At 36.4% G+C, this 16618-nt stretch overlaps 1 protein-coding gene across 3 annotated transcripts in view; it reads left to right on the top strand.

Moving 5' to 3' along the window:
- nfic (nuclear factor I/C) overlaps positions 1-15930 on the top strand; it is a 99764-nt gene extending 83834 nt beyond the window's left edge. For 2 of the 3 annotated variants that reach the window (XM_079381927.1, XM_079381926.1), the window contains exons 8-11: positions 975-1159; positions 4760-4919; positions 6614-6699; positions 13049-15930. In XM_079381927.1, the coding sequence (XP_079238053.1) occupies positions 975-1159; positions 4760-4919; positions 6614-6699; positions 13049-13069 (452 nt within the window). In that variant the 3' untranslated portion in view covers positions 13070-15930. The remainder of the gene's footprint in view (positions 1-974; positions 1160-4759; positions 4920-6613; positions 6700-13048) is intronic. The other variant, XM_079381928.1, reaches the window with a different exon arrangement.
- Positions 15931-16618: the final 688 nt, after the last annotated feature.

Genomic DNA, 16618 nt, shown 5'->3' with positions numbered 1-16618 from the left:
ATCTGAATGACTCCACTGCAGTCACAGTGCTGTTCATGATGGTGAGTGGGGGGAGAGCAGGGGGGTTTCTCCTGAAGTCCACGATCATCTCCACAGTTTTGAGCGTGTTGAGCTCCAGGTTGTTGAGACTGCACCAGACAGCCAGCTCCTTAACCTCCTGTCTGCAAGCAGACTCGTCACCGTCCTGGATGAGGCCGATCAGTGTGGTGTCATCTGCGAACTTCAGGAGCTTGACAGAGGGGTGTTTAGATGTGCAGTCGTTGGTGTAGAGGGAGAAGAGCAGTGGGGAGAGTACGCAGCCCTGAGGAGCTCCAGTGCTGATGGTTCAAGTGCTGGATGTGAATTTATCTGTTATGGCAAAGCAAAATTTTCAGCAGCCATTAATTCAGGCTTGAGTGTCACGTGATCCTTCAGAAATCATTCTAATATGCTGATTTGGTTCAATGTTGAAAATAGTAATGTAACAGTATTAATAGTATTATTTCAGTTTTTTGATAAATAGAAAGCTCAAAAGAAGCATTTATTTGAAATAGAAATCTTTTGTAACATTATAAATCTCTTTACTGTCACTTTTGATCAATTTAATGCATCCTTGCTGAATAAAAGTATTAATTTCTTTAAAAAACAAATCTTATTCACCACAAACATTTGAACAGTAGTGTTCTTTGATGGTGTTATTTCAAATACAAAACCAAACGTAGTTTGTTTCAAAGCTGAAATCCACAGGTATTGAAGCTGAGATGAATAATTCACAGAAAATTACAATTATGTTTACTCACCCTCATGTCATTTCAAAACTATATGACTTTCTTTCTTCTGTTGAACGTAAAAGGAGATAATTTAGTCAAAGTTCATGCTGCTCTTTTTCATGCAGTGGCCAGGGGCTGAAAAGTACTAAAAAGAAGTAAAAGCACCATATTGGCTGTTAGCGAACAATTCCAGTGAATAAGGCAGAATATCATTGTGTCTTTCAGGTATCTCTCGGAGTCCACATCCCTCCTCGTCTCTGCACTTCCCTGGCGCTCCCATTCTCCCCCAGACTGCCTCCACCTACTTCCCACACACGGCCATCCGGTACCCCCCACACCTCAGCTCTCAAGACCCGCTCAAGGATCTTGTCTCTCTGGCCTGTGACCCGTCCAATCAACAGCCCAGCCCGGTAAGATCATCCCATTGAGCATGCTGACACACCTTATACAGACTTCAGCTTTCACTCACACTCTAACAATCACAGATGAGGGTACGTGAAAACGTATCCAAAATGAGCCAAGCACAGCTCTGAGCCTGCCGTGTTTATTCATATTCAACACTGGATTTGTTAGTATGCCAAATTGAAATTTGTATATGAAGGGGTCGTATTTTCCACAACAGTTAAAAAGTGTATGGGATAAAAAAGTCTGAATCTCCTGACTTAGTTGATTGCTCATCTCACATGCAAGCGCTGTTGCTCATTTCACATGCAACGGGAGCATTTCTTAAAGGGACAGTTCACCCAAAAATAAAAATTCTGTCATTTACTCAGCCTATGTATATACATGCATACAGGTCATACAGGTTTGGAACGACATGAGGGGGAGTAAATAATAACAGAATTTTCATTTTGAGTGAACTATCCCTTTAAAATCAGAGCAGAAAAAACTTTAGTGGACCTCAGGGAGACAATTAAATAATAATAAATCCATGTTATGACCCCTTTAAATTATACCAGAAGGGATTAATTAGGAAGTCGACTGCTTGCTTCCTGTATCTGCAGTATGTATTTGTGTGTGTGTGCAAGTGAGAGAGAGACAGATAGAGTGAAAAAGAGACAGATAAACATGCCATCATGTGCCCTACATGGATCGTAGCCCGTGTAATCTGAGCCAAAAAGAGCTGACCACGATCTTGTAGAAGCAAGCAGCCTCGACACGGTCAGATTTCACCCTTTCCGTTAAAGCGACCTGCAGTCTAAACACAAGCGTCCATCAGCTGTGTTTCCTTCACAAATACTCACAGACAACAGTTTCTCAGTGCCTGTGTTGCCCTGAGCAGATGAAAACCTATTTGGCTGGGTATATAACTCATGAGGGGTGTGGTTACAAGATGGGCAGAGTTTAGGAAGCACACATTCAAAATCACAGCTTAAGCATATTTGAATTTTTAGTGATATTTAATTGAGCATGCTTGTTTCGTAAAGTCTTAAAAACATGTTTATCTTGAATCCAGTGTAACATAAAATGTATACCTTGCCTAATGCAAAAATTATAAATATGCCTAAATTCTCTTAAGGCATTTAAAATTATTTATCTTTGGTGTTTCATTTTTAATTTATTTAGACAAACAGTGTATAATTTTTAATAGGGGCTGTATATTGTTTTTTTATTGGTACATGAAATAAATATTGACTTATTAGGTAGAATTTATATATTTTTTTTTATACCAGAGCATCCCTAAATATAATCAATAAGTTATGGTAACATATGTTTTGACTCATCAAATTAATTTAACCATTTTTTTACACAAGTTACATAAGATTAGATTTTTTTTTTAAGTTTAATGTAATTTCAGTTGAAATAACTTGTATAGCAAAATTGATTATACTTAAAGAAAAAATTAAGGCAGCAAATGAAGTTTTTAAGTTGAAGTAGGTGGAGTTTTTTAAGGTGTATTTTGCAGTACAGCTGTAGTGTCGTACATATGAAATAGCTCAAACTCTTTATTTGAGTCTAATTTTATATCATAATGACTTAATGATCCACAATGACCCAGGATGTCATCCGAGTAACACATCACTGACTAAACGGGGTGAGCAGCTGTTGGGATTGTTCTGCTTGTTCTGACCGTGGACCAAGAATTAGAACTGGCTGGATAGCTTCATTCTGACAATGACATAAAGTACTAACACAAAGTGTGAATGACTTATCCTCGGGGTGCCTGTAGGAGAGTCGTGTGCCATTTCCACGTCAGGCAAAGAGAGTGAGAGAACAGGAAATACAGCCAAGAAGGAGGAGATATCTGTGTCTAGGGGTGTTGCTGATGTTGGCACAAAATGGGGCGAGAGAGACACACATTTATGAATCTTGCCCCGTGGCAGCCGTGCCCCGCCGATTCTGCAGACTCATTGAAATTCCCCCTACTGCAGTCTGACCGTAGCCAAGCAGTCACAAAGAACAGCCGCACCAACCCACAATGCCGCTGACTCACTCACCAGCTATTGTTGTGCAGGGCAGTGAGTGTGCAGTTTTACCCCGCGAGAATGCGACCGAGAGCCAAACCCTCTGAGAGTGAAAGAGAGCATGATGGAGGGTTTTATGGATTTGCGGCCAGGGTAGAGCGATAGAACGATGCATAATGGGCCATTCGCTAGAACAGTGTGCACAACGTTACTCTGTTTCTCCCACATAACTGCTGATGACAAGAGGCAAGTCATTTTTTCCACTTTTTGAAAAGCTTTATCAGCTAAAGAAATTACGTACTTCAGAAAAATACAGCTTGATTGAAAAAATCTACAGCAAGTGAATTTAGGTATCACAACATCACAATGTTTACAATGAAAAATGGATATTCATTTTGAGATTTGCTAAAGGCTACATTTTACAGTGTTATTAAAGAATAAGTTTGCCAACTTTCTACCACCTTTGAACTGTTACAGTGTCAATAGTGTAAATGAACAATGTGTATTCTTTCTCCTTGTTACCTGCACCCATAGACAGTTGGATTGAGCCCAGTGCATTATGGGTGTTTAAATTTCCATGCCTTTTTGGCAATGCCACAGCCCTTTTATCTGTTTTCTAGTCATTTAGCAACATATTTTAAACTTCACCTTTCTACTGCATAGACAGTCAAGTTTTGTTAAAAGCCCATCTTGTCAGTGGTGAATCACCCTTTAATTGATCTTTAAGTAAGTGTTATGAAGACATGATCTCTGTGCCGATCAAGAGCTGGTGGGGGCAGCAGAGAGGCTAATGTGGTGTAGTGTTTTTTTAATATAACAAATAAAATGTATTTCTTAATACTGTGTTCCATTCAATGTCAGATGCGAGATATTAGATTTTGTATATGTTGTCCAATCATATTTTGTCTTATGCATTGAAAATGATGAAAAATAGCAATGCTGCAGTAGCATTTGTTTTGCAGGTATGCAAATATAAACACATTGTTTTTTGTATTATTTTTAACTCAACAGTTTCTATAAGCATTAGCTTAACAGGTATTATTATCTGTAGTTTTGAAATCATTCTTTTAAACAATAAAGTATGGCGCTAGCAACGCCAAGGTCATTGGTTTGATTCCCTGGGAATGCATGAACTGATGAATACCTTGTATACATTGAATGCAATGTAAGTTGCTTAGGACATAAGCGTTTGCCATTTATAACATAAATGTAATAGAAATGAATGTTTACAATTAACTGTGCCCTCAGTGTCATGCATTTTCATCAGTGTCAGTTTAGAAAATTTTGAAATCTTTGTGGCATTCCATTGCACTTTTCCAAGTAGGAAAAGAAAAGTTGGAAATTCCAATTTTTAAACCGAATGGAACACTGCATTAGTTCACCAAAAAATTATTAACATCTTAAAGAACTGTTAAAATCTTCCATGATGTCATAGTCCTAAATATGCAGAGATCTTGAATAATTGTAGCATCAAAGGAAAAAAAAAACAGCTAAAGCGAGACAAACACAGAAACAGTAGATGCATGTATTGTGATGTTAGCTGTGTAGAGGCAGTGAGGTGTCCCTCCCCACAGTGGCTGATTATTGCCCTCTCTTCCTCTGCAGCTGAATGGCAGTGGTCAGGTGAAGGTATCCAGTCACTACATCTCCTCTCAGATGCTGGCCCCCCCACCACCCCCTGGCCTGCCCCGTCTGACGCTGCCCCCAGAGTCCAAATCCAGCACCACCTCTGCAGACGCAGCTGCCAGCTCACCCACCTCCCCCAGTAAGTGGGACGCTTCCAACCCGTCCGTTCGTTCGCCCTCTCTGTCCCACCTCTGACAGGGCAACATACCTTTATCCAAAAAAAACAGACACCAGCACACACACAAAGAAATGGAGTTAAACCCCAGGATTTAGTGAAGTATACATTTTTAGAGTGATTCAATTAGCAAGAAACCTAATAAACAAATCGACAAATAAAGATGGCTGGCTCAGAGTTAGTGGTCTGGCTCACAAACATTTACACAGTCAGACACAAAGCACCATTGTCTTGGCTGCTTTTGAATGGATAACGTATTGTATCGTGTGTGTATATATGTGTATGTGTATATATATATATATATATATATATATATATATATATATATATATATATATGTGTGTATATATATATATATATATATATATATATGTGTATATATGTGTATATATATGTATATATGTATATATATATATATATATATATATATATATATATATATATATGTGTGTATATATATATATATATATATGTGTATGTATGTATGTATGTATGTATGTATATATGTATATGTATGTACACACCAAAAGTTAAGAAGACTTTGTTCATTTAGCATTTTTAGCTTTTTGTTTCACTTTCAGCTGAAAATTCATCTTTGCCATGCATCACAAGAATAAATAAATTACATTTTGTAGTATATACATTTTTTTCATTAAATGCAGCTTTGGTGAGCATAAGAGACTTCTTTCAACAATGGTAGTGCATTTATTTACATTTTTACTTATTTATTTTTAATTAATTAATTAAATAATTTTTGTCTGTTAATAATCAGAATAAACAATGTTTCATGTTTTTTGTAATTAATTAGCATAACTATTGGCTTTTTACAGTTGCCAAGCAACGTTGCAACTCAGCACATTCATATATATTTTAAAACAGCTTCAAAGTCTGAAAAATAAATGCTGATTTTAGTATGAGAGAAACAAAACCAGTGTCTTTCCATCAGTAAACCATATAAACAAAGATACATTTGGATGACAAGTCGATCAGCTTTAATGGGCCAGTTCATGCTAATTTAATTATTAATGCAGAGAACGGCTCAATATGTTCACCATCCGCTGTGCTGAAGAATCCCACATGATCAATCGCCTCGATACACCATCTCACACAGTCAGACTCAATGCTCGGCATGATTATTCAGCTAGAATCACGTCCCTTAATCACGCCAGCTTATCCAAAGGCTTGTTTGATAAAGATGGATGCGTAGATTATGTTGTGTGTTCCTTATTTACCAGCAAGACAAGGAGAATTTCCAAAGAAACATAAGAAAGCACATCAGCTTCTGTAATTGCTGATAATACAGTCTTTAAGAGATGAAGGCACACATTCACTAACAACAGACTGGATTTACATAAGCAGACAACAGAATGAGCCTCCGCCACACGGAATATTTATTTACACAGTCTGATGGAAACAAACAGAAACTGTGACCCAGTTTCAGCATTAATTCAATGTCTGTGTGAAACAGATGTACGCCATACGCCCTTAAACTGCATTTTAGATCTCTACTGAATATAGTAATATTAAACTGTGTGTTTTAAACTCTAAATCCACCAGGAACCAGATTTTGAAACTGATATCACTGTTTTGCATGATGTTGACAATTTGAGAATAACTATATGGTCCCATTTCAATCCCATCTGCTCTCTTTCTTTCAGCATACTCTGCTCCTGGGACGCCACCTGCCAACCGCTCCTTCGTAGGAATTGGTTCTCGAGACACTGGCAGTCTGTATCAGGCACAGGTATCTCAACACAAACCTTCATATAGATTTTATTCACACACAAACTCACAGATCATCCCCCCTCAAACATACACACACACACACCTCAAATGAAATTGTAATGCTTATTATAGACTAAACCGAATAACTGAATTTTAACTACTGAAAACTTTCTTTTTCTTGATAACTTTCAGAAACCTAACCACCATGAAAATGTTAAAAATTCAATTTTGATTTCAAGCAGTACTTGAAAATTTCCCTTGAACCCCAGTGCCCTGAGGAAACACTACATCAGCGCTAGTCTGGACCCTCTGAGAGACCCAAGCCTTCTGTGTTCAATTATAGATCAGAAATGAGCAGATGCAGTATCTACCGCTGGACCCTCAGCTCCCAAATAAAATGTAGTCTTTCACATTAAATATACAGCCAATGTAGATACAACACCTTAACCAATATATGGATAATTCATAGAATGTCCGAGGAATTATTTAAAACATTTTCTTTTTCTTTTTTAAAGATAAATTAAAATAAAATAATGTAATATATTTTTATTTATATTTTATTTCATGTTTTAAAAATAAATTCTGCTGTTTGTGCTTAAAACTAAATATACTCTCTGAAAACATCTCACACAATTGTAATTCTCAAGTAAATGATTATTTGCTTGATTATTATTATTATTATTATATGACATATATATTATATCATTATTTTATTATTTTTTAAATTAAACAAATGAGTGTTTGCAGTCCACCATATAATCCTATGAATTCAGCCTTCATATTTAATAATCACATAAGAAACTTTTGCATGCTCAGCAAAATCCTGACCTGGTTAAAAGGCACACATGGCATCTTTTTTGACATTTGACTTCTTGACATTTTTTTTTGTGATGCTCCATGAATCTTATAGGACATTTGAAAGGTCTTCCATAAGTAATAGCTGAGATTTGGCTGGGGAATGCGGCAGTGCTCAGGTAAAATCTGAACTGTGGAGGTGATTGAACTGCATGGCTCAGGAGTCTGAGTGCGCTGCTGCATTGCAGTGCTTTCAGCTCCATAAAAAAGTGTAAATGCAGTTGACTGAGCCGTGTGATGAGAGAGGGAAACAGAAGAGTGATCAATGAGTACTGGAGGAGTAGTGTGTAGTAGCGTGCATTAGAGATCATCTCTTGAATACCTTCAGCCTAACAAACGACAAACAGATAGCAGGTACACAGCAGTTAAGGTTCTTCTCTTTCTGTTGTTCTGCGTGTGAGTTGTGCACTAGGGAAAGTCAGGACTTTTCTGGTTCTCATCTAGATGTGTGTCTGTGTCCCTTTGAGAGTATCATGAGCTGAGAGTGAGGGGGAAAGAAGTAGTCAAATGACCGTGGGTGGGGAGGAGGTTCCGTTCATTTTCTCCATGATGGTCACGTCCAGGGCTGTCTGGTTGCTAGGGGAAACCAGACGTGATGTAATTGTCAGATGAACCTGTGCTTGAGGGAGTGGAAAAGGAAGAGACCACTGTGACCAATCAAACTGACCGATCTGTCTTGTACGACCGAGACTAACATTGGAATCATTGAATGTCCAGGCCTAGTTTGACAAAACACAGTTGTCTTTTTCTTTCTTTCACTGTAAAACATGAAAGTGTACAGTTCTTGCACATTTTTACCTGGCTATAAAAAGACTTGATTATACTTAAACAGTAAACATTGTTTTGTTATTGGTTTGTTACAAATTTAGTAATTAAAAATAATTAGTTTAGTTTTTTATTTCTTTTGTTTGCACTGTGAAAAACAGTGTTATTATCGTCAACTAAAACTAAAGACATTTTTGTTCATTAATTTATTAAATCTGAAATAAAATATATATAATAGATGAAAAACTTAAAATAATCAAACATTTAAAATGTTGCCTTGGCTACTAAATGAAATAGGTTTAAGCTGAAGCAGAAAAAATACTAACTGAAAATGAATAAACACTAAAACTAAACTTTTTAATGTTTTAAAAATAAATTAAATGTAATTAAAGGTAACGTAACTGAAAATATTAATTACAAAAATATATAATAGTATATAAATAATAATCAAATAACACTGGTTTAAAGTAAAAATGTGAAGTTCCTTCCATACCTGTTTTGACCCTTAAAAGTAAATTAAATAATTATTATAATAATTATTAATAAACAATATTGTTATACAACAACCAGTTAAATTATTTTTTATTATCACATAACACATATTTTTAATATACCTGTTTTTTTTTTTTTTCTTCTTCTTTCTTTCTTTCTTTCTTTCTTTCTTTCTTTCTTTCTTTCTTTCTTTCTTTCTTTCTTTCTTTCTTTCTTTCTTTCTTTCATTTACTCTCTCATTCTGTGGCTTTATATTAAACTCAAGAGTTTAATGGACTTGTTGTTTTCTTTTCTCTGATGAAAAGGGTACGTTACTAACAATCTTTGTTTTTAGAGGAGCTTGTATTTCAGCCTCACCTCCAAGCTCTCCTGAAGGATTGTAATTAAAGGGAGAGACTGTCATTTGTTAGGCCCTTGTGGTTTAATATGTCCCCCTTCTTGGACTCTGAACCCGCCCTCATCTCAGCTTTATATTTCATAACCTAAACCACCTGTCACCAAGACAAAGCCTGTAGCTTTTATAGGGAACTAAATATTTTGTTTGGAGTGAACGCCTAACCACTGTTAGCCTGGGCTCAACTGGTCGCTGTGTCCTCAGGACAAAGTGAATGAGTGAGAAAGTTTGAGCTTTGGATGTGCCCTAGTGCAAAGAAAAATTAAAATATCAGGCAGCTGGTAAAAAAAGAGCAGTCTGGAATGATGAGACAAAGATGGAATAGTTACACTCCAGATTTTAACCTTGGAATATCATTTTAACACCTGGCCTTGAACTTGCTGTCTTTACAATTTAGATGATTTAAAAATCACATTTGTGTGCCATTATGGATATCAAATAAATGATTGTGTTCATTAAGTATTAGAATTTTCACATATGTTTACATTGTATAATGTTCATATCTGGAGTTTGGCTGTATTCAGATTTAGAGTGTCTAAATATTTATATATCTTTTATAAACTGTTAAACTGTAAAATGGAAGAATTTGTAGCAATATGGTATGCTCATAGTTTAGCTAGCTTTTACATCTTAGTTTGTGAATTTTCATTCATGCCACTCTTCCTATAACCAATTTGTTTATTGTTCCACCAATCAGCCTTAATTTGTCTGATCTGATTCTGCTCACCAACAGCAACCGCTAAAAATCTTCCATGAAGAAAGCAAATAGTGTGTCATTTTCATGGCACAGTGTGGTAATGGCAAGTATCTGCTTAATTTAACATCTTTAGTAAGTTTCACTAGTGGTTTTGCATTGGTTTACTTGTATCAACATTTGTATAGATGAATTTGATAATGAATCCCCACTTTCTGGCCCGGTCCTGTTGGCCTTCACCACATTAATCAAAGAAAAAACAGGAGACGACTCTACACGTGACATTTTCTTGAGCTGTTTTGATCATATTTAAGTATAAATTCTAAGCAGGCCATCAGTTTGAGGTGAGACGGGCGATTATACAGTACCTACAAAAATATTACAGCCAAGAAGAGAGGCATATGTTGCCGCACATTTTCCTACCAAAGAAACTATTGAGTTTCCATAACAAACATACACTGGAAATATATTAAATCTCAACTTGACTCTCTAGAGGAAGAGGTTTGTGGATTTATCTCATCAAGAGACATTTTCAGTATAGTAAAATGGCATGTTGTCACTTGAACGCAAAGCCAAGATGATATACAGAACCCAGTGTATATATATATATATATATCGTGTGTGTTTCTCCAGAATATATTTATAAATTCAGTTTTTCCTCTCGAGTATTCAAGGATAACATTTAGCCTTTCGGTTGAAATGCATTTTGACAAAGGAGTGGCTGTAATTGTGCTGTCAAATTCACAAGGCATGAAAACAAGTACGATCCCCACACTGCCCACTCTCATGGGCTCGGATTTTGATCCAGTAATCAACACGAAATATGATTTGGGAAAATTGCATCCCAGTGCACTGTAGTAATCACTCAGAAAGCAGCATCTTTGCATTTCCCAGCAGTGTCGGCTGTCATTATAAACATATTTCTCCTCCTGGCAGTAGTTTCTAAAGTATGCTGAAGTGTCATGGGTTGTGTAAGGTTAACCTAAGCTCCAGTTTCAATGCCAGTATCACACCATTCACAGCGAGCTAGCAAACAGAAGTCAAAATAGACTGATTTCATAAAGTAAAAACTTGAAAGATGTTGAAGGAATGTATGATTAGTTACTTAATAAGCATGTTATTTTAGATACTTGGTCGTGCATGTGGTCCATAGATTACAAAACTGCCCTTTTCGTTGATCAATGAGCAAGAGCTGCCAAAACTCTTTGGCGCCACGGCTGCCGTGTGCACTGTTTTTATACCTAAATGTGATTTTAATGATTTCAAACGATTTTAATGTAGATTCTCAAGGCTGTGTGCTATCTGGGCACTGCATTGTGGATTTGGGGAGTCATTAGTCTGTGGTTTGGTGTTGATCAAGAATCAAGCCATCAGTCTGATGTACACAAACTCTCCAGCAGGGAATGGGAACAAATTTTCCTTTTTTAGCATTATTAAATCAGTACATTTGGGGGTAGTTAAAGACGTCTGTTGGACTGCTGTGAAATTACTTAAACCTTAGTGGAAAATATTGAGCCAGGGGCTTATGGCATGAACTCCTTTTTTCTGTTTTTAAACCTTGTCAAATTTTAAAAAGACTTCAGTGGTCTGTGAATGAATGCCAAAATCCTGTTATGCTTTTAAAAGGTTTTGGGTGGGATCCTGCTGAGCTCTCTCTCCCTCTCTGTCTGGCACTCGTAGCTTTTTACTCTGTATTAGTTTTAATAGGTTCCTCAATTCTGGCCCCCGACTAAGTGTTTGCCTCCCATTATCAGAAAGAATGATTGTAGTGAATGTGGAACGTCCAACTCATTAGATTCTGTTTTGAATAGTAGAGTGGGTTGCGTTTGCATTGTTTAGATCCTCATGGACAGGACACATACCACCTACTGTCACCACCATTTTGAAAAACTGAACTCACACACTATCTGGGTATATGGATGTTTCTTCTGCTACTGACACATTAATGTTCCAGGGTGTGATTTTTATCAAAACTAGAACAAATTGTAGATCTTATATAGTTGTATCCATCCTTTATATGTTTCAAATGGGTCAATATTATAAATGTTTATAAAATGTGAAATTGTATTATTTCTAGCCATTCCCACAGGTGTCGTTTCTAAAAATTTACTACACTAACAATTTTCCCACTAATAAGGTTTTATGAAAAGTTAGTATAATTGCATGAAATATGAGACAAAAAAATAAACACACTACTGTTCAAAAACATTTTGTCTTCTGTATACCAAGGCTGCATTTATTTGATCAAAAATGCAGTAAAACAGTAATATAGTGACATATTATGGTTTGAAATAAGTTTTCCTTTTTAATGTATTTTAAAATGTAATTTATTCCTCTAATGGCAAAGCTGAATTTTCAGCAGCTGTTACTCTAGGCTACAGGGGTCACATGATCCTTCAGAAATCATTCTAATATGTTGATAGAAACATTTCTTATTATCAGTGTTAAAAACAGTCGCACACATTTTTGTGAAAAAAAATAATAATTTGAAATACTTTTTTTAACAATGTAAAAGTCTTTGTCACTTTTGATCAATGTAACGTATCCTTGATGAATAAATATATTTAAAAAAGCAAAACTTTTGCTTGTGTAAATATAACTTATGAACAGAATTTTCTAATTTCTCATAAAATTATAAAGCTGTCATCAAAATGTGCATAGGTTCCATGAAAAGTGAAATGACTGTTGGCTATGAAATAAGTCATAGCAAGTCAAGGTAGTTGGCCTTTTTATTTCAGAAATGCAGTTTCAGCCACAAAATGCTATTCAACAGTACACAATTGGAGATGTGATGGAAATGACATTGTGGTGGAAATGTTTATGTGGTTTCAGAAAAATGACAGAATGATGAATGAATGTTTGTGACGAATGTTTGTCCTGGGCTGGACATTGTTAGTAGACAAATAAAACCAGTGCGAAAAGTGTGTTTTGAGAGAGTTTATTTTTCTAAACAAAGCCAAAAGTGCCCGTAGTTTAAGAAAACTCATATAAATCACCCTGTGCATTCAATTTAGATGAAACGGATCCATCTCGACTAGACTGTGGTCGGCTTCAGATGAGTTTTTATCTGATTTAGCTGGATATCCCATAGCGCTCCTCCTATTTTGTTACTTGTGTTTGTACAGATGTCTTAGTGATTTTAATTCTCTCTCTTTCTCTATCTTGCAGTCCTGGTATCTGGGGAACTGATCATCACACACACACAGACGAACCCGAGGAGGCACAGACATGGATTTGAAAAATCAATTTTTTTGTGGAATTTACAAGAAAAAAGTTGTGAACGAGATGCAAGAGGGAAAATCAGATATATATGCAGTATTTGTATATATACACACACATATATATATATATATATATATATATATATATACACAATATGTGTGTATAGATATATGTGCACACATTTATATATGCATAACGACGTACAGTTTAAGATGCTTCAATACACTTTTTTTCTGAGAAGACAATGGAAACGGAGACGAGCGAGAGAACAGCCATAGATGGAACAGAAGAAAAGGAGACAAAAGAGGAGGATGTTTTTTCTGGGAGGGCAGCCCGAACTATGGCGTACATTTACGGACGTGTTGAAAAAGGCCCACCCTGACTCCCTGCCTCCTGGAATGCCTCTCCTCAACCCCCTCCTTCTGCTACAGGTGCTGCTTCCTCCTATATGCAAAATAAGTATCCTTTATTTTCTTAACGAACAGGGAAGAGAAACCCCCCGAAAGGGTTTTTCCGCTAGCATTTCGCCACAGGTTCGGAGGTGAGCGCGGTCTGTTTTTATTCTTTTTTTTTTAAGTGCGCAAAGGCAACACGGCATGGAAAAGGAAATGCAAAGGTCGATGCTTCCGTTCACACGACAGAAAAGAAATGCAATGGCTACTTTTCATCCAGTTTTATTGACAATCATGTATCTGCGTCCTTGGTTTCGTTCAGAGGGTGATGTTTTCTAAATTGCATTCGCCACCGTTTGTAACGGAGTCCACTTTTTGGTGGAAGCCCATCATGTTTTTTTGTACATCGGAGGAATATTAGTGGTACCTCAGTGACATAAATCACAGTCGGCGTCTAAACACACATGCACACACACTTACATGTAAACACACCTGTCTTGAGGCAATGGCATGTACTGTTAAAAGCTACACGAGGTGTGTGTGAGCTGTGAATCAGCCTTCATAGGATGAGCCAGGGAATAGCAGGGGTGAATTAGCACCTTCCTTACTTCGCAATATGAAAGCCCCTCATTCCCTGGACCCTGCTGTAAGTGTGTGTGCGTGTGCATCCGTGTGTTTGTGCATGTCATAAACATTAGTAGTCCCTTATTCATCTCTGTGAGTTCACAGATTAGGGGGTTTTGATTCATGTAGATTCGTGGATTTTTCCACATAGCGACAAAGGGAGTTGAAATATAGTTCTGTCATTACTTGGACAGTATTGGGTGTAGAGGATAGATTTTTTTTTCTCTGTGTAATTTGTTTCAATTCATTGGAAATTACAGGCATTGCACTACTTTAAATTTTTAATTTTCCTCTTTTGCAAATTCCTGTTCGGCCTAATCATATGGAATGCTGCGAGTCGAATATTTTTGTCATGTTCTGATCTCACAGTAGATGAGAGTTGGTTTCCTAGTAGCTAAGAAGCTGATCAGAACAATCCAACATTTTCTATGTAAATGTGTCCATGTTTATGTGATTACTTTTATACAATTCCCATAGTTTAAGAAAAAAAAAAAAACAGGCTTTCTTTTTTCCCACGTTTCTACTGCAAGAAACTATGACTGTTTTTATTTTGAAGCAGATTATACATTTTAATCCGTAGGAATGTCAAAGATTTGGATGTTTGACGTGAGATGGGCTGTAATGTTCAATACAAAAAAAGGAAGTCAGCGGCTATGCTGCCCATCCCAGAGTTCATTGGGAGGTGGACGCCTACGACCAGCATGTCTCTGCTTGGTTGCCTCAGAAATGGGTTATTCTGCACTCTGAGATGTGTTGATTTGTACTAATGAAATAACATCAGGGCTTAATCTACAACGCTACCAAACCCAAATCACGAAGCCATGAAAAGTGCCTGAGACATTGCAAGATTTTCATTTGAATTATTCTTTTTTTTTAAAGACTTGGACATTTTGCTTCATCTACTGTGGGTTGTTGTTGTTGTAGGAGTTTGAGGGGTTGTTTTTATGCCCAGCTGCATGGGCTAACGCTTAGCCACAGGAAATGCAGACAGCTGAACAAAAAACAAACACGCATACACACCCTTATAATCAGAACATGACAAAATCAACACATATCAGAGCTTTACTAGGTACCCTCACAAACACACACACACAATGATATAATGTAGTATCCACAATCTCTTGTTGCTTTCGCTAACCTTTTATAATGGCTTTGCATACATATTCTATTAAGTTGACCATAGTAAGGCCCAGAATACATACGACATGACTTGTTTTAATGGTGCTGATATGAAAATGATACGGAAATCTCTATATATGAATTATATATAACTGTGCATGGTGCTTTCAAAAGAAAAATCATGAGAATTAAGCTCAAACGACCACCGTATCGCTGACAAGGGCGCATGGCAGATAAATCTTAGTATTAGCTCTGAAGCAAAATGCTCCCCGACTTCTCCTTAACAACCCCCTTTGAGCAAAGAGCCAATGACACAGATGGATTTTACCTTTGTACTACATTGGTTTGACTTTTATCCAACAATCCCTCTTCTACTTTGCACGATATTTTATAAAACATATTATGTGCCTTGCCTTTAGTTAAGAACGATAATGCGTAATTTTAAAGGAGTCGATTAATTTTTTTTCTTTTGATGTAACCAGTGTCACAAAGGAAAAGTAATGCTGCATGTTTGATTGCCTGTCATTATCAGAATAAGATTACCAGGTTACCTGATAGCTGTAGTTTTGGATGGGTGAGAGAGGCTTTTTCTGACCCTTTTCCTCTTTTAAAAGCACTGTAGTTGGCATGAAATCTTCCCTGCGTTATTTTCTTACCGTTTTATTTCCCTCTGTTCATGTATTGAGAAGGTAACAGTCTGTGAAAGATGCTCTCTTCACATCAGCTCTGAGCTGATGTTTTGATTCCGTTGTCATGTTAGGCTTCTTTTAAATTGTTTAGATTTGTATGTTTTCATGCATTTAAATGAGTTTGTACCCATTATGGATGTGAAGTGGAGCGGCCATAGATGGACATAATGAAAATTAGATGACCGTCCTCTGTAAACACACAAACTAGTTTTGGTCAAGTTTAAATTCCACAACTGAGCACTTAGCAAATGATTTTGCAATCAGCAAGACTTTATATCGTCTTTACATTTAGCTTTTTATCAAAAAGTCAAATTGACATTTCATTATTTCAGAAAATCTAGGCATTTGTTAAAGGGATGGTTCACCTAAAAATTTAAATGTACACTGTAAAAAAAAATATATATTTTTAGTTATAAATAAAACCGGTTATTAGAGTATGTTTTACAAGAAAAATCTATTTCAGTCTTTCTACTTCAAAAATTAAACATTTAATTCAATGTGTTATTTGCTGTTTCTTTGTAATTAACTGTGAAATTCACTTTCCCCACCTTTTTTTTTTTTCAGTGTAGTCATTATTTATTCTCCCTCATGATTTTCCAAACGTGTATGACAAAAGAAGATATGTTTTGTTGTCTGTACAATGAAAGTCAGTAGAGACAGTTGAATAATTTCACAAATATCAGCTCTACAGA

The sequence above is a fragment of the Barbus barbus genome (assembly GCF_936440315.1).
Source record: "Barbus barbus genome assembly, chromosome: 28".
NCBI lineage: Eukaryota > Metazoa > Chordata > Actinopteri > Cypriniformes > Cyprinidae > Barbus > Barbus barbus.
This window is presented reverse-complemented; position numbering and strand designations above follow the sequence as displayed.